This window comes from Entelurus aequoreus, linkage group LG06 (genome assembly GCF_033978785.1).
Source record: "Entelurus aequoreus isolate RoL-2023_Sb linkage group LG06, RoL_Eaeq_v1.1, whole genome shotgun sequence".
Taxonomy (NCBI): Eukaryota; Metazoa; Chordata; class Actinopteri; order Syngnathiformes; family Syngnathidae; genus Entelurus; species Entelurus aequoreus.
Genome location: NC_084736.1, coordinates 22,485,613 through 22,510,596, shown reverse-complemented (window position 1 = coordinate 22,510,596; position 24,984 = coordinate 22,485,613). Strand labels below are relative to the sequence as shown.

Here is a 24,984-nt window from a genome sequence, read left to right as displayed (position 1 = left end):
CACACAATATATATATATATATATATATATATATATATATATATATATATATATATATGCATATATAAAAATAAAAAAATAAAAAAAATATATATATATATATGTGTTTATATATATACACATACAGTAATACACACAATTATTAAACACTTCAATCTGTAGATCAACTTTAGGTCTATTTGTCGATTTAAAGTAAAAAAAAAAAAACAATTGTTACGTTTTTCATGGCAAAAAAACTGAATATGCAATAGTTACCCCAAACACTTTTTTTAAGTGGAATATTTGATGAGAAGTAATTGAGACCTAAATAGGTAAATAATTCATAACACCATTGACTTTTTTCATTATTATTTTATGAGCAATAACAAAAAAAAATCCCAGTAAAATTCTTGAGGATCCAAAAGGGACCTACTCATAAAAATGTTGAAAATAATTCATACATTTTTGTTTTTATACTTTCAACACTAAAGTCTCTAGATCAGTGGTTCTTAACCTTGTTGGAGGTACCGAACCCCACCAGTTTCATATGCGCATTCACCAGTGGCGTGCGGTGACGTTCATGGCAGGTGAAGCACTGACTTTATCACAGTCAGATTTACAAACATATGAACCCTAAAGAGTATCTTATTCACAATTTGATTGGCAGCAGTTAACGGGTTATGTTTAAAAGCTCATACCAGCATTCTTCCCTGCTTGGGGGTTAAATCACCAAAAATTATTCCCAGGCACGGCGCCGCTGCTGCCCACTGCTCCCCTCACCTCCCAGGGGGTGAACAAGGGGATGGGTCAAATGCAGAGTACAAATTTCACCACACCTAGTGTGTGTGTGACAATCATTGCTACTTTAACCTAACTTTAACTTTACACTTACAAACTGTAGCACACAATAAAGCACATTTAATTAAAAAAACGTTATTATGGTCTTACCTTTACTTATAAATGCGGGAGCGTTGTGAATGAATGAAATATGAAATCCGCGCTGCATTCTGCAGGTGTACCTAATGTTGTGTCCCTGTTCACAGCTAGTTAGCCGAGTCATTGCGCAATCCATGGTGAGGCACAACTGAGTGACGTGCCTCAACTGGCTGCTGATCACCGCACCGTCTCTTCTCAGTATTTGAACGGCAAATGTGAAAATAAAAATAAAAATAATCTAAAACTGGTGAAGTTAAATGGAAAATAACTTTAGTATAATCACTGGATACATATAACAATTTAATGTTTTTTCTTTTCTTTTTACTTTTTTTTTCTTTCCATGATGGCAGGTGAGGCCGTGCTCCCCTGCCTCTAGTGACTGCACGCCACTGGCATTCACCGAACCCTTCTTTAGTGAAAATAAATAAATAAAAATTTCTTCGAATTCAAGACAAAGTTATATGTTTTTGTTAACACTTTAGTATGGGGAACATATTCTAAGTAACAAATTCTTAATTTAGAGTTATTTGGTTAGGGTTAGAGGGTTAGGGCCAGGGTTATAATAAGGCCATGCCGAATAAGGCAATAATAAGTACTTAATAATGACTAGTTAAGAGCCAATATGTTACTAATTTGCATGTTAATAGGCAACTAATTAATGGTGAATATGTTCCCCATACTAAAGTGTTACCATGTTTTATTACTGGTGCACAAAATGAACCGTGCATGAATATCACCTTGTTCAAAGAACAAAACCAACACAGTGCATAAACTCACAACAAATTACACACCTGCAAATCAGGGTGACTTCTGCTGTTGTCGTATCCGTAATATGCCGATAGGGAGAAGTTTTTATTTACACGATGAGTCGGTTGTGTCTTGACCTCTGCCGAACCCCTGGGCCCGACTCACCAAACCCCTAGGGTTCGATGGAACCCAGGTTAAGAACCACTGATTTACACGATGAGTCGGATGTGTCTCGCCCTCCGCGGCGGAGGGTCCGCCGAACCCCTGAGGCCGACTCACTGAACCCCTAGGGTTCGATCGAACCCAGGTTAAGAACCACTGCTCTAGATCAACTTCAGATCCATCCATCGATTATAGGTTTTTATTATCATTATTTTTTGTTTGTTTTTTTATGCCCTTTTTGTCAAAGTAAACTTTGTTTTTTATATGGCAAACACACAACATATGCAAAACTTTCTCCAAAATAAATTTCAAAATGAAATATTTTATGTGAAGTAATTCGAGCCTTGAATAAGTCAATAATAGATAAGATTGATTTAAAATAATTTTGGAGAAATTACAGTTTTAAAGTAAAAAAAAATGCATGACAGCTTTGTACTATTAGAGTCAACATTGCAACTTTTTCCTCATTATATTTTGCCTGTTTCCTCTTTATTCCACTTTTTTATGTTTAAAAGAAAGTAATAGTAGTATTTTTTATTTTATTTGGCTGCTGGCCGCCTTTTGGACACCCCTGTAATACACAGCCTTAAAACAAAAGAATCAGGGAGGACTCTACCCTGTTAAAAGGAGGGTCCTAATAGAAGCTTTGAGCTTAGAATCCTTCCGCGTTCCTTTCCGTCCCGCCCTTCCAGAGTCTTCATTACATTCAGGAGATGTTCCTTTTCTTCTCTTGTGGGAGAACTTAACATTGTTCCGGGCGCCGGCTCCTGCTACTCCCCTGCATACCACAGACTCCAGCACGCTCCGGGAGAAAGGCGTCTCATCCCATCTGTCCACGTCCTTCAATGACACGCTTTCTCCCACAGACTTCCTGTCCTATCGGAGCGCCCGCTGCTGCTTGTTCCCACACTGTGTCTCAAGTGCAGCCTTGGCCTTCTCCATCACTGTCAGCGGCCGCCGTGTGCGCTTTCTCCACAGTGTCATAATAAGGCAGCCGCTGACCCGTAAGAGCGAAAACAGACACACGTTGTGCGCACGTTTGCAGACTTGCGCGCACACAAGCGTGGCGCTGGGAAAAGACGAGACACTCACCACATGATCATAGAGACCATCGTCATGATGATCTCGTTCAGGATGTTGAAGAAGTCACACATGATTTTCCCGCGCTCGCCCATCCTGCTCATGCAGATGCCAAAGGTGATGAAGAAGCCAATCAAGCCTGAAGGAAGATGAACGCAAAGTTATTCAAACTTGATGACAATATTTGATTCATGTGTGTGTTCACAACCTTTTTCACCACGGGGCCCAACTTTTCCACTACAGAGGGGCCCGGGACACACTCAAATAATTACACTGAATTAGTAATCTTGTATTCAATAATTCTATATTACCAATTTACAGTTTACAACCTTGTCAAATGATATCAAACCATGTGTTAATCCCCAAAAATATTATAAATACATATATGTGTGTATATATATATATATATATATTAAGGCTGCAGCTAACGATTATTTTTCTATCGATTAATCTATAGATTATTTTTTCGATTAATCTGTTAATCTATAGATTATTTTTTCGATTAATCTATAGATTATTTTTCCTTTTACCGATTGTTTTTTTTTATTCAAAATGAAGATGAAAAAATAAATGTAGGCTCGTTTTTTCAAAAGGCATGGCTTTTATTTACAAAAAAAAATAAGTATGGCCACTCAGTCAACATTGACAACAACATGACTAAATATTCTGTAACAATGTAAACATTTAAAACTTTTAACATTCAACAAAATTAAAAGTAGATTATTTGCTTTTTAATGTGCAAATATAAAAGTCAACATCCAGTGCAAATCTTAATATTCTGCAATAATATAAGCATTTCAAAAGTAAAAGTATTGCTTATTTTGCTTTAAAATGTGCAAAAATAAAGATAAACATCCAATACAAAAAAGTGCAAAACGAAATATTCTGTAACAACAGTGTAAACATTTCAACAAAAGTGAAAGTATTGCTTATTTGCTAAAATGTGCAAAAATAAAGATAAACATCCAATACAGAAACGTGCCAATCTAAATATTCTGGAGCACTGTAAACATTAAGTATTGCTTTTAAAATGTGCAAAATAAACATCCAGTCCAACACAGAACACAATAACCAATTCTACTCATTCCAGTGAGTGACTAACAGTTGTAATGAAGAAAGGTTAGCATGTGTACATGCTCTGGTTCTTTTCATGTTTACAATATTCCCAGCAGCTGAAAATAGGCGCTCAAAAGGGGTCGATGTGGCTGGAACTGAGAGGCAATTAGCCTTCACCTCAAGCCAGGACTGCGAGTGAGCTGAGCTGCAGTTTATATTTCTAGAAGGTCAACAGGCTCATAGTGATGTTACTAGTAGTTGACTGGGAGGTGTTTATTATCATTTGGGGAGAGTCCGCTGCCTGATGCTCACCTGCTAAACACCTATCTACTCCACGCTGAAGCGCTGACTACATGCGCTCTGAATACGCACTGCTGATTGGCTGGTAATGCTATGTGTGTACCAATCAGATGGTTGTGTGGGTGGGACAATGCTGCGTGCTGAGACAGAGGCAGAAGGAGCAATGCAGCTTGTTAAGGCTTTAGCTTTAGCTTAGAAACTCGTTCGGTACACCCCCGTACCGAACCGAAAGCCCCGTACCGAAACGGTTCAATACAAAACACGTACCGTTACACCCCTAGCAGATACAAATGACACATTCATGTTTTTGTGTAATGATGACAACGTATGCTCGCACGGACGATTGACTAGTTGATGGTTTTCTTTTCAAATGTTCGTTCATAGCCGTTGTGCTGCTATGACAGGCCATTTCCGCTCGACACAGTGTGCATACAACAACATTATTAGGCCGTGTATTGAAATACTCCCACACTTTTGACCACTTTTGGCATGCTTTTCCCCCCTCGCATCGTCTGCTTTGATCGTCTGCTTTGATTGTCTGCTTTGCGCTTCGCCATGACGGTAGTGTGACGTAAATATGCGACGCGTCGACGCACAAAAACGGCGTCGACGTATTTACGTAACCGATGACGTCGACTACGTCGACGCGTCGTTTCAGCCTTAATATATATGTATATATATATATATATATATATATATATATATACACATACATACATATGTATATATATATATATATATATATATATATATATATATATATATATACACATACATACATATGTATATATATATATAGGTTTCTTATTGCAATCAAATAACAATTTTGTCCTTAAATAAAATAGCAAACAATCTAGACCACTTCACTTAGTTGCATAGGATCCTCCAGGATCCTAAGTGGCCTCTGACGTATGTAGTAACATATGGTATTATTTCCCATTCTATTATTTTGTCAAAATTATGAGGAACAAGCGGTAGAAAATGGATTATTAATCTATTTGTTCATTTACTGTTAATATCTGTTCACTTTCTGTTTTAAAAATGCTCCATCTACACTTCTGTTAAAATGTATTAAGCACTTATTGTTCTGTTGTTTGGATTGTTTGTATTAGTTTTTTTTGGATGATACCACAAATTTGGGTATCGATTCGATACCAAGTAGTTACATGGTCATACATTGGTCATAATTAAAGTCATGTGTCCAGGGAGGTATTTGCAGAGTTAATAAACAAACATAATATTAATTTTTTTTAAAAAGGAAAAAAGACTTTGTGTAGTATCGACTAGATACGGCTCTTGTACTTGATATTGTTACAGTCAACACCTTTGTCCACCCACCTTTTTGTTTATATTCAGGCATGCTTGCCAACCTTGAGATCTCTGATTCCGGGGGGTGGGGTGGGGCGTGGTCGGGGGTGGGTCGGGAGTGGGGCGGGGGGCGTAGTTGGGGCCTCGGCGTGGTTGGGGGCGTGACTAAGAGGGGAGGAGTATATTTGCAGCTAGAATTCACTGAAAGTCAAGTATTTCATACATATATATATATATATATACATATATATATATATATATATATATATATATATATATATATATATATATATATATATATATATATATATATATATATATATATATATATATATATATATAAATATATGCCTCTGTCTCAGCACGCAGCCTTCCCAGTAAGGTCTATTCGGGTGTACTAGAGAGGAGGCTACGCCGGATAGTCGAACCTCGGATTCAGGAGGAACAGTGTGGTTTTCGTTCTGGTCGTGGAACTGTGGACCAGCTCTATACTCTCGGCAGGGTCCTTGAGGGTGCATGGGAGTTTGCCCAACCAGTCTACATGTGCTTTGTGGACTTGGAGAAGGCATTCGACCGTGTCCCTCGGGAGGTCCTGTGGGGAGTGCTCAGAGAGTATGGGGTATCGGACTGTCTGATTGTGGCTGTCCGCTCCCTGTACGATCAGTGTCAGAGCTTGGTCCGCATTTCCGTCAGTAAGTCGGACACGTTTCCAGTGAGGGTTGGACTCCGCCAAGGCTGCCCTTTGTCACCGATTCTGTTCATAACTTTTATGGACAGAATTTTTAGGCGCAGTCAAGGCGTTGAGGGGATCCGGTTTGGTGGCTGCAGGATTAGGTCTCTGCTTTTTGCAGATTATGTGGTCCTGATGGCTTCATCTGGCCAGGATCTTCAGCTCTCACTGGATCGGTTCGCAGCCGAGTGTGAAGCGACTGGGATGAGAATCAGCACCTCCAAGTCAGAGTCCATGGTTCTTGCCCGGAAAAGGGTGGAGTGCCATCTCCGGGTTGGGGAGGAGACCCTGCCCCAAGTGGAGGAGTTCAAGTACCTAGGAGTCTTGTTCACGAGTGAGGGAAAAGTGGATCGTGAGATCGACAGGCGAATCGGTGCGGCGTCTTCAGTAATGCGGACGCTGTATAGGTCCGTTGTGGTGAAGAAGGAGCTGAGCCGGAAGGCAAAGCTCTCAATTTACCGGTCGATCTACGTTCCCATCCTTGCCTATGGTCGTGAGCTTTGGGTCATGACCGAAAGGACAAGATCACGGGTACAAGCGGCCGAAATGAGTTTCCTCCGCCGGGTGGCGGGGCTCTCCCTTAGAGATAGGGTGAGAAGCTCTGCCATCCGGGGGGAGCTCAAAGTAAAGCCGCTGCTCCTCCACATCGAGAGGAACCAGATGAGGTGGTTCGGGCATCTGGTCAGGATGCCACCCGACCGCCTCCCTCGGGAGGTGTTTAGGGCACGTCCAACCGGTAGGAGGCCACGGGGAAGACCCAGGACACGTTGGGAAGACTATGTCTCCCGGCTGGCCTGGGAACGCCTCGGGATCCCCCGGGAGGAGCTGGACGAAGTGGCTGGAGGAGAGGAAAATCTGGGCTTCCCTGCTTAGGCTGCTGCCCCCGCGACCCGACCTCGGATAAGCGGAAGAAGATGGATGGATGGATGGATGAATGGATATATATATATATATATATATATATATATATATATATATATATATATATATATATATATATATATATATATATATATATATATATATGTATAAAATACTTCACTTTCAGTGAATTCTAGCTATATATATATATATATATATATATATATATATATATATATATATATATATATATATATTTTTTTTTTTTATTATACATATAAAAAATAGAAATACTTGAATTTCAGTGTTCCGGAGGCTATCCAGTAGATGGCAGTATTGTCCTGTTTAAGAGTGTCACAACATTGCTGTTTACGGCAGACGAACTGCTTTACGGTAGACAAAAACGTGACTGCTGTTGTTGTGTGTTGTTACCACGCTGGGAGGATGTTAATGAAACTGCCTAACAATAAACCCACATAAGAAACTAAGAACTCGCCCTCGATCATTCTACAGTTATAACGTGATTGGGCAGGCACGCTGTTTATATCGTGGGAAAGCGGACGTGAAAACAGACTGTCGCCGCTTTCCCCACTCAGGTCCGCATGGAGCTGGAGGGGGCGTGGCCTCCAGCTCTGGCTGAATTCCGGGAGATTTTCAGGAAAAAAATTTCTTCCGGGAGGTTTTCGAGAGAGGCGCTGAGTTCCGGGAGGGTTGGCAAGTATGCATTCAGGAGCGTTAGGTTGCTGTTAGCAGTTAGCTCTAGTATCCTCCTGTGGTGTGTAGTGAAGCATGTTTAGCTATTCCTCGTCTTGCAGGGATGATATTTGTAAGAAACATATTTAATTTGTCGCCATGGAGGCGAGGATTAGTGATTTAGAAGTAACTAAAATACTACATAGATACGTTAGCCGCTAAGTAGCTATCAGCTAGCTATGTTTTAAAGCACCACTTGCAGGGCAGCGCTTGAGTGTTAATAGCTCCACCTTTATCGTTAGCGTTAAAGCCAAAATACGTCCATTCTCCATCTTCTGTCTTTACACTGTTTCTTCTTGCAAGGGCTGTGTGTGTGTGTTTGTGTGTGTGTGTTGACACATGCGCCGCAGTTTGTATGCCAGCATGTCACCGCGGCCCACATCATGTCGATGGAAAAAAAATACCTGTATTTTTCAAAAGCAGTATAGTACGGTTTTAAACTCATTAGTACCGCGGTATTTTATCAGTACCGGTATAACGTACAATCCTAGTTCTCGTTTTATATAAGGATTATGAATATTGGGCAAAATTCCAAAAAAGGTGCACTTCCCCTTTAAGAACCATCTGTAAGACTTTAACTCCATACTTCTCCTGTTTGTTTGATATTATCCTTACTGCCACAAGTGGTGGACAAGTGTATTACAACTGAGTACCGCTGCGGCCCACAGCTGAGAAACACATGCTTGATCTAAATGACATCAACACAAGACTTGACTCACCAAGAACATTCATGCCCCATTTATACTCCAGTTTCTTCCTGTTTACTACAATGGGCTCCGTTTGGTTTGGCGCTGTTACTGACACTTGTTTCAGCACCGTCTGGACCTGGTAGGAATTAAAAATGAGAAAAAAAATCCAGTGTACAAGAACAGGAAGGAAAGAGTCATTAGATAGTAAGAAACTTTAGTCACTTCTGCAGAAACATCAGTTTGTGCTTAGCAGGGCATTTCTGGCCACAAACTAAATCTGGTTTAGGGCTAAAAAGGTGATATGTTTTTTTGTTGTTTTTTTTTTACATTTAAACCCTTCCTTGTGGTCTACATAACATGATATGGGGTCAAATCTTCACATACATTTTGTTTTAAAGACCGTCTCTTCAGGATACGCCATTTTGTTGGTAGTCTTATTCACGTGGCTCTGCATCTTCTCCCTGTCAGCCATGTTGTAGTTTTTAGCGCTTACATATGGAGTCTACTGACAGAATAAGTTCAAACTACACGCTACTTTGTATTAGAAATGGCAACAGCGGAGGATGCATGTGCATGTACGAGCCAGTCTGCCCACAACAAAAGGATGGAGAAAAAGAAGGGACTTATTCGTACAACTGAATAAAATGGCAGACTCGCGCGAGGCTCTTCCAGTAAACCTCTACTAAACTATATAAGAAGATAACCGCTGACGTAGCAATGGCAAAATACGTCCCTCAAGTCTCAATTACCAAACTTGTTTGGACACAATATGAAGGAAGACAAGGTTGTTTAATAAATATCCCCGCCATGCCTCCATGGTTTAATTTCACATTTTCACGACTTATGGGGATCCCAAATACACAAAAACACGTACCAATAAGTAAGAAAAGTTGGTTTTGCATAATAGAACAATATTATTGATTTACTATAATTAAACTCCTGAAGTACTCACACCCCACCTTAAAGGCCTACTGAAACCCACTACTACCGACCACACAGTCTGATAGTTTATATATCAATGATGAAATCTTAACATTGCAACACATGCCAATACGGCCGGGTTAACTTATAAAGTGAAATTTTAAATTTCCCGGGAAACTTCCGGTTGAAAACGTCTAGGTATGATGACGTTTGCGCGTGACGTCGATGGTTGAAGCGGAAGTATTCGGACACATTGTATCCCAATACAAACAGCTCTGTTTTCATCACAAAATTCCACAGTATTCTGGACATCTGTGTTGGTGAATCTTTTGCAATTTGTTTAATGAACAATGGAGACTGCAAAGAAGAAAGCTGTAGGTGGGATCGGCGTATTAGCGGCTGGCTGCAGCAACACAACCAGGAGGACTTTGAGTTGGATAGCAGACGCACTATCCGACGCTAGCCGCCGACCGCATCGATGATCGGGTGAAGTCCTTCGTCGCGCCGTCGATCGCTGGAACGCAGGTGAGCATGGGTGTTGATGAGCAGATGAGGGCTGGCGTAGGTGGAGCGCTAATGTTTTTATCATAGCTCTGATGAGGTCCCATAGCTAAGTTAGCTTCAATGGCGTCGTTAGCAACAGCATTGCTAGGCTTCGACAGGCGGCACAGCATTAACCGTGTAGTTACAGGTCCAGTGTTTGGTTCGGTGTCTCCTGATAGTAGTATCTTCTGTCTATCCTTCCAGTCAGGGGCTTATTTCTTTTGTTTCTATCTGCATTTAAGCACGATGCTATCACGTTAGCTCCGTAGCTAAAGTGCTTCACCGATGTATTGTCGTGGAGATAAAAGTCACTGTGAATGTCCATTTCGCGTTCTCGACTCTCATTTTCAAGAGGATATAGTATCCGAGGTGGTTTAAAATACAAATCCGTGATCCACAATAGAAAAAGGAGAAAGTGTGGAATCCAATGAGCCCTTTTACCTAAGTTACGGTCAGAGCGAAAAAAGATACGTCCTTTACTGCACTCCAGTCCTTCACTCTCACGTTCCTCATCCACGAATCTTTCATCCTCGCTCAAATTAATGGGGTAATCGTCGCTTTCTCGGTCCGAATCGCTCTCGCTGCTGGTGTAAACAATGGGGAAATGTGAGGAGCCCTTCAACCTGCGACGTCACGCTACTTCCGGTACAGGCAAGGCTTTTTCAATCAGCGACCAAAAGTTGCGAACTTTATCGTCGATGTTCTCTACTAAATCCTTTCAGCAAAAATATGGCAATATCGCGAAATGATCAAGTATGACACATAGAATGGATCTGCTATCCCCGATTAAATAAAAAAATGTCATTTCAGTAGGCCTTTAAAGCTAACGCTCAGTATGGTTACATGCACCAAAAAACTAATCATTGACCTAATTTGACGGACATGTCAGTCTTCCCAACGTGATGACCAGGAAGTACAGTTGACGGAGCAGTCCATGACCAGAAACCACAATAGTTACATGTTTTCGCCTTTATCAATAATGTGTTTTTATCAAGCAACCGAACAAGTGGTGTCATATTATTTTTAATTTTCCTGAGGGAACTCTTCTGTAGGAATCAATAAAGTACTATCTATCTATCTATATTATATATTGTTTGTCCTATTTGGGGGGTTAAATGCGCCCTAAAATATTCTTAAACCATCCTTAATTGTTTGGTTTTGTTTTATTTTCCAAAAAAGTTGAGTTTTTTTCTTTTTTTTTACAAAAAGTCATCACATTAATTTTAAAGTAGCCAGAATGTGAAGTTTAAAAATCATTATTCATTTAAGATTATAAATCTGTCAGGATTTCCTTTAGATCATAGTATAAAGTAAAGATTATCTGATTCATGTCGGATTATCATCAGTGGATAATAATCATATGATGTAATTATTTCAATTATTATTATTGGTGCATCTACTAGGGCATCGCCTGTTTTAGAAACTAATGATGCCTCTGTTTCAAGCTTTAAATGAAGGTCCTTGATTGCACCAAAGTTATGGGCTATGAGTTTCTAAAGTGGAATTTACACATAAATATGTCTGATGCTGCCACAAATACTTATTACATTTTTTACTTTCTTTGTGAGTTTTGATGACATGTGTTGAATGAACAGTGAAGTGCTCCATGCTGGTTTTGCTGCTACCAGGAGGAATGAACCATTTTGTATTTTTGCAAGGGGTGTAGGTAGAGTTACATATTCCTAATTGGATTCAAACAACCGTATTGTTAAAATTTGAGAGAAAAATTTGATTGTATCTAAACTTTTATGACTTGGTCTTTTATAAGTGATGGATTCAAATCAGGGGTGTCCAAAGTGCGGGCCAAGGGCCATTTTTAATGTATTTTTAAGTAGTAGTAGTATTAAAAAAAAAGTGGGATGAATGTGCAAACAGGTGAAATGTAACGAGAAAAAGTTGCAATGTTGATTTTAATAACACAAAGCTGCCATGCAGGCTGTTTTTTCCCTTTAAAGTTGTCACTGTTCAAAAAATACTGAATCAAAATCTATTATGTTATTATTGACCTATTCAAGGCTTCAAGTAAATCACATCAAAAATTCCACTTTGAAAACATTTTTGGGGAAATATTGCATATTTTGTGTGTTTGACATATTAAAATAAAAGTTTTCTTTGACAAAAAGGAAATAAAACAAACAAATAAAAAAACATAAATTATAAAAACTTATAATCGACGGATATATTTGAAAATGATCTTGGGACTGAAAGTAAAAAATATATATATATTTTAAAAATATATATTTATTCTTTTTTTTTACAGTGTAACACTTATGAGTGAGGCCCATTTGGGTCCCCAATAATTGTAGTGTATTTATTTTTTTAAACTGTCATTACTCCCCCCCCCACCAAAATAATGAATTAGTCAATAGTGTTATGAATTATTGACCTATTCATTTACCTATTATTTAGTAGAACAGTTTTGAGGGGAAAATATATTCCATATTTTGTGTTTTTGACAGAAAGGGCATGAAACATACACGTGTTTTACTTATATGGAAATATAGACCTAAAGTTAATCTAGAGATGTAAGCATTTAATAATAATACAAAATTATAAACCTATTTCTCCAAATTTTTATAATCATTCAATACATCATAATGGCCCCCGCATGCTTTAATTTTTCAGTGTGTGGCCCTCAGTGGAAAAAGTTTGGACACCGTTGATTTAAATGAAACAAAAAAATAGTCAATTCTTTACAAAAGCCCAGGTCATGACTATGTGGCCCCCCTTGTGGTTGTGGAGCCAAACAAGCGCATACAGTGTTTATGCCACCGGCTGCCCCTGCTGCTTAGCAGTGTTGACCAGCTGATGTATCCTGTAGTAAATAAGGAAGCAGCGTTCCAGATGTAAAAGGGATTAGTAGCAGCAGAAGAGCCGAGCCTCATCTAGTGCACCACACAAAACACAGGAAGTAGAAGTGTTACCTGCTGGAAACAAGCCTGCACCAAGTTCTCAGGGAAGAGGTTTCGAATCAGATCAAGGAAGGCGTCCAGACTGCTGACTTCCTGGTTTTTGGTACCCATGGTAGCTCCGCCCCCCCTCAGTTTGGGGTTGCCGGGGTGGATACTTAGCACCAAGATGACCCCCAGGATGGCTGCGATGATGGTGGTGGACATGTAATACACCATGGCTCTGCTGCCCATCCTGCCGCTGGAGCGAGCGTCGAGACCGGCCAGCCCTGAGACGCGTCGGGACATGTCGTCTTTCACGTGAACAGGAAGTCACCTCTGAGCGACTCACCTGTGATGAGGCTGGAGATGATGAGAGGCAGGATGAGCATCTTCAGCATCCTCATGAGAATTTCCCCGGGGAAGGAAACCATGGTGAGGACGGAGTTGTCCGTCACCTTCATGTAGCGCAGCAGCATCCCGAACAGCGCTCCCATGACCACACCTGACACAGGTAGAGGCCTTGCTGTGATTCTCCTCCCCGCCCGGCGACAAAGCCGTGACATCGGGACAGTACGTACCCATGACGGTGAGTCCCAGCAGCAGGTTGTGAGTGTTGCGGCTGCAGTGACCAGCATCTTTGTAGCCAGCCTCAATGTGGTCATCTTGCCGGCTTTCGTCTCTGGCCTTGTGCTTGTCGGTGTTGGACTGGTTGACCGTGGGCTGGTTTGTCATCCTGCCTGTGGACACATTGGAGCGAAATATGTCAGGGAGCACAAATCCTTGATTAGCTTTGGCACAGTGACATCATCCAGACATCAGGGATACATTTGTGTTATATTTCTATGGGATGGAATGACGCAGGAGGAGATCATATGCAGAATATTTATGGTACATATACATTTTCATAAACAATTGGAGGACAGTTGGCTTCTGATGCAGGGGTATACAAAGTGCTAAAAATACTTAAAAAAAAAGTGGAATGAAAGAGCAAACAGGTGAAATGTAACAAGAGTGGCAATGTTGACTTTAATAAAGTTAAAGTTAAAGTACCAATGATTGTCACACACACACTAAGTGTGGTGAAATTTGTCCTCTGCATTTGACCCATCCCCTTGACCGCCCCCTGGGAGGTGAGGGGAGCAGTGGGCAGCAGCGGCGCCGCGCCCGGGAATAATTTTTGGTGATTTAACCCCCAATTCCAACTCTTGATGCTGAGTGCCAAGCAGGGAGGTAATGGGTCCCATTTTTATAGTCTTTGGTATGACTCGGCCGGGATTTGAACTCACAACCTAACGATCCCAGGGTGGACACTCTAACCACTAGGCCACACACAAAGCTGCCATGCAGGCTGTTTTTTACTTTAAACTGTCATTACTCAATGAATCAAAATCAATGTTGTTATGAATATTTGACCTATTCAAGGCTCCAATTACTTCATAACAAATATCCAACTTTGAAATAATTGCTGGGGAAAATACTGCATTTATTGTGTTTGCCACATAAAAACCAAGTTTTCTTTGACAAAAAACACATAAATCAAACAAATATTAAAAAAAAAAAAAAAAAAAAGTATAATCAACTGATCTAAAGTTGATAAAGAGACTTAAGACATTATTTTTAAATTGTCATTGCTCAAAAAAAAAAAAAAATCAATCAATTGTTTTATGAATTATTGACCTATTTAAAGAGACATTGACGTCCCACTGGGTTGTGAGTTTTTTCCTTGCCCTTATGTGGGCTCTGAACCGAGGATGTCGTTGTGGCTTGTGCAGCCCTTTGAGACATTTGTGATTTAGGACTATATAAGTAAACATTGATTGATTGATTGATTGATAAAGAGGAACTGCATTATTTTGGAATTTTGCCTATCTTTCACAATCATCATAAGAAACATGACGACAAGCGGCGTGGCTCAGTTGGTACAGCGGCTATGCCAGCAACTTGAGGGTTGCAGGTTTGATCCCCGCTTCCGCCATCCTAGTCACTGCTGTTGTGTCCTTGGGCAAGACACTTTACCCATCTGCTCCTAGTGCCCACCCACACTGGTTTAAATGTAAGTTAGATAATGGGTTTCACTATGTAAAGCGCTTTGAGTCACTAGAGAAAAGCGTGATATAAACATAATTCACTTCACATTTTGAATGCTTTCTAAACATTAAATATATGCGATCAAAATTCTGCTTACAATGGAGCCTATAGAAGCTGTTCTATTCAGCCTATGAGGCCCTTAAAAAAACATCCAAACACCTCCATTGATGTTTTTTTATACATGATGTAAGTATATATGTAATGTAGTAACAAGCACATTTAAAACATTTATTGTTTACATATTTTGATCATTTAAAGTAAACGCGGTGCATTAATTTCAAACGTTCGCCTTTTTTTAACATCATTGATTACTGCTCACAGCAGATTTTATGAGCCACAAACACAATAAAACATCACTTACTGTACACGGTCTGCTGTCATTATGATGCCGACAGCTAAGATGCTCGTATAATTTCATTTAGATAAAGAATGATTCATAATCCTTGTGAAGAAAAAGGGTGATGGAACCGAACGTCTTTTCGTGTCGTTCTCGTAAATTCCGGGTCTAAATTGGCTGTGAAAGTTTACCAACTTGTGAGAATACGTCCTCGTCCTTCTACTATCCAGGTGAGAGGCATGATTTATATTCAATAAAGTTTGATGAGCAAGGAAGCAGCTGATCAGTCGATCATGTCAACATTGGCATGCAAGCTCTTGATCACGGCGCCGCTATAAATAGTCTACGTCAGCGCTGATAATAACAATATCACTAATACTTGGTTAATTATCAAGTCATGAAATGTAAATACCATTTAGCATCTTCTCCTGGTGTTATTATAAAGTGTACTTGTGTTTAGAGACTCTACTTCTGTCCCTTGATGTCCCTGATGAAAGAAGAGAGCCGCAGCGAGCATGATGTCACACTTGCTTCGTGCTGTTGCTCGAGTTTCTCTTCTTCAAAGCCGCCTCTGTCCTCTTCATATTTGCACATTTTGCAGATGGCTGTATACGGGTATACCGGCAATATATATAAATATCACGTGATGATGACAACACTCCAAACAATGGCGTGCGTTTTGTTTACATCCGGTTTCGGTAGGGTGGTTCCAAGTATTTTTTTGGGTGGTCAAGTTTTCGGTACATCACTTGTCAATAAAGCGCAAATAATAGGCTGTATATATCAATTCATAATGTAACGACCAGCTAATGTTACTGTTTTATGTTCGTTTATTTTGGATTTGATGTCAGTATTTCCCATGTTTGCAAACACGCCGTCCATGCCTGAAAGGTAATTGGAGGAGAATGAGGAAGTGTTGTTGTGTGTCCGGGAAAGCACGGACTCTACTGAAACGAAAGTGTATACACAGGAGGTAAAACTTGTAGGAATTGTGCCTTTGTTTGTTCTCATACGATTGATAATAAAAGTTAAAAATAGCGTCGGACTCTGTGATTTCTTCTGGGGGCTAAAATATATTATATTACTTTAATTTGTTTACAAGTAAAAAAAAACAAAACAACCACCTTATTTTAAAGGTGTGGCGGTAATGAAAATGCCGTGGTGGCGCGCCACATTCAATTTCATTCGATCTTCGAATGAATCGCTATAATTATTTAACGATTCTTAATTGATAAAAAAAAAATCAAAAATCAAATTTGAAAAAAAAACCAAAACTAACAAAAAAAAAAACATTTCCCCCACCCAAATAAAAAATCTGTTAAGTCTAGCCACTTTATTAAATGTTTGGGTAGAATTGTATTAAACAAAGCCAGTTTTATTTTAAGTAATATACAAATTTAACAGAGATGTTTATCAATTTATAGTATTGATTTTGAATCAAGAATTGTCTTGATTCGGGCATAGATTCTGAATCGAATCGTTACACCAAGAATCAAATCAAATCACAAGCCATATATATATATATACATGTTAAGCACCCCTCGTGACCCCGAAACGGACAAGCGGTAGAAAATGGATGGATGAATATGTATACACACACACACACACACACACACACACACACACACACACACACACACACACACACACACACACACACACACACACACACACACACACACACACACACACACACACATATATATATATACACACACATATATACACACACACACACACACCGGTGTGTGTATATATACACGTATATATATATACGTATATTTCTATATATCCATCCATCCATCCATCTTCTTCCGCTTATCCAAGGTCGGGTTGCGGGGGCAGCAGCTTAAGCAGGGAAGCCCAGACTTCCCTCTCCCCAGCCACTTCGTCCAGCTCCTCCCGGGGGATCCCGAGGCGTTCCCAGGCCAGCCGGGAGACATAGTCTTCCCAACGTGTCCTGGGTCTTCCCCGTGGCCTCCTACCGGTCGGACGTGCCCTAAACACCTCCCTAGGGAGGCGTTCGGGTGGCATCCTGACCAGATGCCCGAACCACCTCATCTGGCTCCTCTTGATGTGGAGGAGCAGCGGCTTTACTTTGAGCTCCCCCCGGATGGCAGAGCTTCTCACCCTATCTCTAAGGGAGAGCCCTGCCACCCGGCGGAGGAAACTCATTTCGGCCGCTTGTACCCGTGATCTTGTCCTTTCGGTCATAACCCAAAGCTCATGACCATAGGTGAGGATGGGAACGTAGATCGACCGGTAAATTGAGAGCTTTGCCTTCCGGCTCAGCTCCTTCTTCACCACAACGGATCGATACAGCGTCCGCATTACTGAAGACGCCGCACCGATCCGTCTGTCGATCTCACGATCCACTCTTCCCTCACTCGTGAACAAGACTCCGAGGTACTTGAACTCCTCCAATTGGGGCAGGGTCTCCTCCGCAACCCGGAGATGGCACTCCACCCTTTTCCGGGCGAGAACCATGGATTCGGACTTGGAGGTGCTGATTCTCATCCCAGTCGCTTCACACTCAGCTGCGAACCGATCCAGCGAGAGCTGAAGATCCTGGCCAGATGAAGCCATCAGGACCACATCATCTGCAAAAAGCAGAGACCTAATCCTGCAGCCACCAAACCAGATCCCCTCAACGCCTTGACTGCGCCTAGAAATTCTGTCCATAAAAGTTATGAACAGAATCGGTGACAAAGGGCAGCCTTGGCGGAGTCCAACCCTCACTGGAAACGTGTCCGACTTACTGCCGGCAATGCGGACCAAACTCTGGCACTGATCATACAGGGAGCGGACCGCCACAATCAGACAGTCCGATACCCCATACTCTCTGAGCACTCCCCACAGGACTTCCAGAGGGACACGGTCGAATGCCTTCTCCAAGTCCACAAAACACATGTAGACTAGTTGGGCAAACTCCCATGCACCCTTAAGGACCCTGCCGAGACTATAGAGCTGGTCCACAGTTCCACGACCAGGACGAAAACCACACTGTTCCTCCTGAATCCGAGGTTCGACTATCCGACGTAGCCTCCTCTCCAGCACACCTGAATAGACCTTACCGGGAAGGCTGAGGAGTGTGATCCCACGATAGTTAGAACACACCCTCCGGTTCCCCTTCTTAAAGAGAGGAACCACCACCCCGGTCTGCCAATCCAGAGGTACCGCCCCCGATGTCCACACGATGCTGCAGAGTCTTGTCAACCAAGACAGCCCCACAGCATCCAGAGCCTTAAGGAACTCCAGGCGGATCTCATCCACCCCCGGGGCCTTGCCACAGAGGAGCTTTTTAACTACCTCAGCAACCTCAGCCCCAGAAATAGGAGAGCCCACCACAGATTCCCCAGGCACTGCTTCCTCATAGGAAGACGTGTTGGTGGGATTGAGGAGGTCTTCGAAGTATTCCCTCCACCGATCCACAACATCCGCAGTCGAGGTCAGCAGAACACCATCCTCACCATACACGGTGTTGATAGTGCACTGCTTCCCCTTCCTGAGGCGGCGGATGGTGGTCCAGAATCGCTTCGAAGCCGTCCGGAAGTCGTTTTCCATGGCTTCCCCGAACTCCTCCCATGTCCGAGTTTTTGCCTCCGCGACCGCCGAAGCCGCACACCGCTTGGCCTGTCGGTACCTGTCCGCTGCCTCAGGAGTCCCATGAGCCAAAAGAACCCGATAGGACTCCTTCTTCAGCTTGACGGCATCCCTCACCGCCGGTGTCCACCAACGGGTTCTAGGATTACCGCCACGACAGGCACCAACTACCTTGCGGCCACAGCTTCAATCAGCCGCCTCGACAATAGAGGCGCGGAACATGGTCCATTCGGACTCAATGTCCAGCACCTCCCTCGTGACATGTTCAAAGTTCTTCCGGAGGTGGGAATTGAAACTCTCTCTGACAGGAGACTCTGCCAGACGTTCCCAGCAAACCCTCACGATGCGTTTGGACCTGCCAGGTCTGTCCGGCATCCTCCCCCACCATCGCAGCCAACTCACCACCAGGTGGTGATCGGTAGAAAGCTCCGCCCCTCTCTTCACCCGAGTGTCCAAAACATGAGGCCGCAAATCCGACGACACAACTACAAAGTCGATCATGGAACTGCGGCCTAGGGTGTCCTGGTGCCAAGTGCACATATGGACACCCTTATGTTTGAACATGGTGTTCGTTATGGACAATCTGTGACGGGCACAAAAGTCCAATAACAAAACTCCGCTCGGGTTCAGATCCGGGCAGCCATTCTTCCCAATCACGCCTCTCCAGGTTTCACTGTCGCTGCCAACGTGAGCGTTGAAGTCCCCCAGTAGAACGAGGGAATCACCCGGGGGAGCACTCTCAAGTACTCCCTCGAGTGAATCCAAAAAGGGTGGGTACTCTGAGTTGCGGTTTGGCGCGTAAACGCAAACCACAGTCAGGACCCGTTCCCCCACCCGAAGGCGGAGGGAAGCTACCCTCTCGTCCACCGGGTTGAACTCCAACATGCAGGCTCTGAGCCGGGGGGCAACAAGAATTGCCACCCCAGCCCATCGCCTCTCACTGCCGGCAACGCCAGAGTAGAAGAGAGTCCAGCCCCTCTCGAGAGAACTGGTTCCAGAGCCCTTGCTGTGCGTCGAAGTGAGTCCGACTATGTCTAGTCGGAACTTCTCCACCTCGCGCACTACCTCAGGCTCCTTCCCCCCCAGTGAGGTGACGTTCCACGTCCCAAGAGCTAGCTTCTGTAGCCGAGGATCGGACCGCCAAGTGCCCTGCCTTCGGCTGCCGCCCAGCTCACATCGCACCCGACCTCTATGACCCCTGCTATGGGTGGTGAGCCCATTGGAGAGGGAACCCACGTTGCCTCTTCGGGCTGTGCCCGGCCGGGCCCCATGGGGACAGGCCAGGCGCTCGCCATCGTGCCCCACCTCCGGGCCTGGCTCCAGATATATATATATTTCTATATATATATATATATATATATATATATATATATATATATATATATATATATATATGTACATATATAAACTTGAGTGGAGCCTTAAAGGTAAAACAAAAAAAACTATATACTGTATTGGTTTTGAAAATGATAAAAACATCAGAATGGCCCCCGCGTGGCCATCAATGGAAAAAGTTTGGACACCCCTGCTCTGATGCATTTACTGTACTTTAATTCCCATTGTTCAACACAAGGTTTTCCCTGCTAACCTCCCCATCGGCTTCTAAGCAACAAAACGTCCAATTGTACGTCTGTCCCCTGCCTGAAAAGACATTAGCGTGACTCCCACCACCTCTGCTCTCACATGAATCATATGTAAACACATCTGCAGAGCAGTGCAGCGTGCCAAGTCCATGTCAGACGTATGAACGTCCTATTTCCAAACAGACTGCAATCAGACGTGATTATAATCCATCAACCGAGCGGGGCGTCCAGCCACACACCAGAGGGGAAAACATGTTACCTGTGCTCCCTTTGCCCTTTGACCTTAAGCTGTCATCCTCCGCACCCGGCCGGATCTCCACCCCTCACTGGCTCGGCTTCCTGCGCTGGGATTGCCGTCGCTATCTCGGCAGTGTGTTTGGGAGGCGGAGAGAACGGCAAGTTACGATTGCAGGGATGTAATCCTCCGCCAAATGTGTGGTGAAGAGAGGAGGGGGGAGGAGTTTCCTCTGTTATAGTCTTCACAAATCCTCTTTTCAACCCTTATGTCATTCGTCACTCGTACAATGTTTGATGACCAGAACGTCCCTCGGACAAGCGGGGTTGCGTAGAGGTGGCACGGGAAAAACATGTCCTGATCGCCATATGGTCACCTGACTTCAATGTCTAGTGAGGTCCAATTCCAACAAAGTCGACAAGACAACGATAATTATGCTTAATTGGCATAGAGCCAGCATTTCGTCAACATTCTTTTGTTAACAGGACTGTGCAAAAACTACTTGACTCATTTCTACAAACTACAGATCAACCGTTATGGTTTTTTTTCAGGGCCGATACTGATTATTAGTAGTCAAGGAGGCCGATAACTGATATTTGGAGCTGATATCCATTTGCAGTAAGAGTTATTCAAACATGAATAGTATACGTCCGTAAACGGGTCGGACAAGGATTTTAACATTATTCTTTAGGCAACATGTGGCCAGTAGCGACTAGGGTTATACAGTATACTGGTATTAGTATAGTACCGCGATACTAATGAATCATTTTCGGTACTATACCGCCTCTGAAAAGTACCGGATGTTAGGTAAATCTACACCTAACATCCACTGTAATGATACCAAGTACTGTAGCGCATCTAGTCTACATCGATATTTTTTGGCATCACAACATCTATCTTTCGTGGGGGTTTTTTTTATATTATGTTTATAAACTCAGGAAATATGTCCCTGGACACATGAGGACTTTGAATATGACCAATGTATGATCCTGTAACGACTTGGTATCGGATTGATACCCAAATTCGTGGTATCATCAAAACTAATGTAAAGTATCAAACAACAGAAGAATGAGCGATTATTACATTTTAACAGAAGTGTAGATAGAACATGTTAAGCGAGAAAGTAAGTAGATATTACAGTAAAATTTGTTTTTATTTTTTTTATCACGGACACAATCACTGGTATAATTTTAATTTACACAAATATTACTTATTGATGGGAATTATTTTCAAACCTTGGCAATAACTTTATTGTTTTGTTTTCATTGTAAACATTCTTTAAGGTGGTGCCAAATCCACATGTTTTGACAGTAACATAATTAATTTAGAATTTTTTCTCACCTCAAAAACTTTGTAGCGCCAGAAAAATACACAAGCAGTATGAGTAAGAATAAAATGTATATATGTTTATAAAAGTGAATAGATAATAAAAAATGTGAATAAAAAAGTGTACAGTGCTATGCTTGAGATACTTTACATACCGTTCCAGAACAATGAACCAGAAACGTGGATAGAAATAAATTAATGAAAACATTTCAAAGTAAAAAATAATAATAAAGTGAATCCAAATGCTGCAATGTTTTCTTTGATTTTGACTCTTTTTCTAGTCCATATGCCGGTTGGGTGACGCTGTATCTGCACGTGCATTAAAAATGGCTCTCTAATGAATGTCTCGCAACTGCGAATCGGTTCTCATCGTTCACTTGAAAGAGCCGTTCAAAAGACTCGACTCGTTTGTGAACTTCACATCTCTATTCCATAGTCCAGCACAGAATGCAGAGCTGCAGACTGACCTAAATAGTAAGAAGTTAGCATCAATATAGTAAGAAGTTAGCATCAATATTATACGATGACATCATCTTGATAACGCCACAACTGTGCCCCCGCCGACATGAATTGATTGCCGTTCTGTGGGAAACACTGCTGTTTGTAAGCTTTGTAGACTTCCAGATAAAAAACTGAGACTTCGAGGTCCTGCGGCCTGATTTTTAAAGAGTTGTGTGGATTTCCTACAAAAATTGGCGTAGGCTCCAATCCAGAAAATGGCGTACTCGAAGAAAAATTCAGATGTATCAAAGTGTGCACACGCACTAATTCAAGTACATTTCTTTTTTACATCCTAATCAACGTGGAATTGACCGCATATGTTTGCGTGCCCTTATAAATATGAAAAATATATTAAAATTAGCCATGTGCCTGAGATCTGCACACTCTGCCCAATCACACTTCGGTACGATTCAGTAGGAGGATCTTTTTTCTCGTGTTTTAAGCAAACGAAAGAGGAGTGAATGGGATAGCGTGGGCAAGCCTGCTGTGTGCTCCGAGAACCGCACACAGGCTGAAATAAAAAGGAAACATCAGAAAGAAGGTGAAGAATAAGAAGAACAGGCAATATGACCAAAAATTAGAAGAGGTGGGTGACTCTAATTAACTGCAATATAAATCTATCTTGTGTAATTTACAACAAAATGTGTTCATTCAGTAGCCTGCACACAGCCAGATTAAGAGTTTCATGAGAAAATTATGTAATATTTGGTTTGCAATCTTTTAAATTTAAACATGCCAGCATATCCAAAAGGATAACGAAAGACTTAGACTCTTGTTTGATTACTTAAATTTATTATATATATATATATATATATATATATATATATATATATATATATATATATATATATATATATATATATATATATATATATATATATATATATGAAATACTTGACTTTCAGTGAATTCTAGCTATATATATATATATATTTATTTTATTATACATATAAATAAAATAAATACTTGAATTTCAGTGTTCCGGGGGCTATCCAGTAGATGGCAGTATTGTCCTGTTTAACTTCTCCTCCGTTCATGACTCGGCCACCGTGTTCAATGGAGAAGTCTGTTTTACAAAATGTACAGGCAACATAATTACATACCCCTTCCCCTTCGAACTGTCCTGGATGAACTGAAATTCTTGTTTCTATTAGTTTTGGAACTTGCAAGCGTATTTCTTCATCTTGCTCGTCGACGGCGTCGCCATGTCTGTAACTTTCTCGTTCTTCTGCTTCGTCTCTTGTGTGCGCAGTTGTGCACTCTACTCTCTAAAAGCCGTAGATGTTATGACGTCATTGGGCAGGCAAGCTGTTTATATTGGGGGAAAGCGGACGTGAGAACAGGCTGTCCCCACTCAGGTCCGCATTGAGCTGGAGGGGGCGTGGCCTCCAGCTCCGGCTGAATACCGGAAGTTTGTCGGGAGAAAATTTCTGCCGGGAGGTTATCGGGAGAGGCGCTGAATACCGGGAGTCTCCCGCTAAAAACGGGAGGGTTGGCAAGTATGCATTGTGACAGCAATAGGTGGCAAAATGATTGCCTAGGGTGTGCCCATTGCATCGATCGCGAGCTACCGGTCGATCGCAGACGCTATGTCATTCGGTCGCCAGCCAGGCATTGAAAAAAATAAACCTAAAAATTATCGATCATAAATATTCACTATGACGTCACTTGATTGACATTAAGGCACCCGAATATCTTGTGAGATGACGCTGGCTGCTGCGAGCTCAGTAGGAAGGAAAAAACGACCAACAGGAAGGCGAGAAACACTTCATTTCAACAGAGTCTCGTGCCATACCTGCCGTCAAGAGCCTAAGGACCAACCGCACAGTTCCTGTATTCACAATGAAAGTGCTCCTCCATCCTGCCTGCGCTAACCAAATAAGAGTCTCAGAAAGCTAGCACACACAAGCTCACAAGCTACGGAGTTTGCCGTCAATGTATTTCTTGTCAAGGATACGGGTATGGAAGAATTTTAGAATATATCTTTATTGTCATTGTACATTGTACAACAAAATTGTAAGCAAAACTAATTTAGTGCAAATTCATAACACATAAAACCATAAGAACATAGATAAATAGATACAAATACAAAAAATACATAAAAATAGCAAGCACACAGCTCACATGCACAGTCATTATTGTCGTCTTGTGTTCAGCGCAGTGGCGTGCAGTCACTAGAGGCAGGGGAGGCGGGGCCTCACCTGCCATCATGGAAAGAAAAAAAAAAGAAAAAGAAAAAAAAATTAATTAAATTATTATATGTATCCAGTGATTATACTAAAGTTATTTTCCATTTAACTTCACCTTTTTTAGATTATTTTTATCTTTATTTTCACATTTGCCGTTCAAATACTG

General features: G+C 41.8%; 1 protein-coding gene across 3 annotated transcripts in view; it reads right to left on the bottom strand.

The window, feature by feature from the left end:
* The window catches only part of slc1a9 (solute carrier family 1 member 9), a 58,054-nt gene that overhangs the window by 18,339 nt on the left and 14,731 nt on the right, over window positions 1-24,984 (bottom strand). For 2 of the 3 annotated variants that reach the window (XM_062050261.1, XM_062050262.1), the window contains 5 exons: window positions 13,535-13,693; window positions 13,306-13,458; window positions 12,990-13,243; window positions 8,632-8,737; window positions 2,917-3,043 (listed from right to left, as the gene is read on the bottom strand). In XM_062050261.1, the coding sequence (XP_061906245.1) occupies window positions 2,917-3,043; window positions 8,632-8,737; window positions 12,990-13,243; window positions 13,306-13,458; window positions 13,535-13,688 (794 nt within the window). In that variant the 5' untranslated portion in view covers window positions 13,689-13,693. Of the gene's footprint in view, window positions 1-2,916; window positions 3,044-8,631; window positions 8,738-12,989; window positions 13,244-13,305; window positions 13,459-13,534; window positions 13,694-20,826; window positions 20,926-24,984 lie in introns of those variants that run through there. The other variant, XM_062050264.1, reaches the window with a different exon arrangement.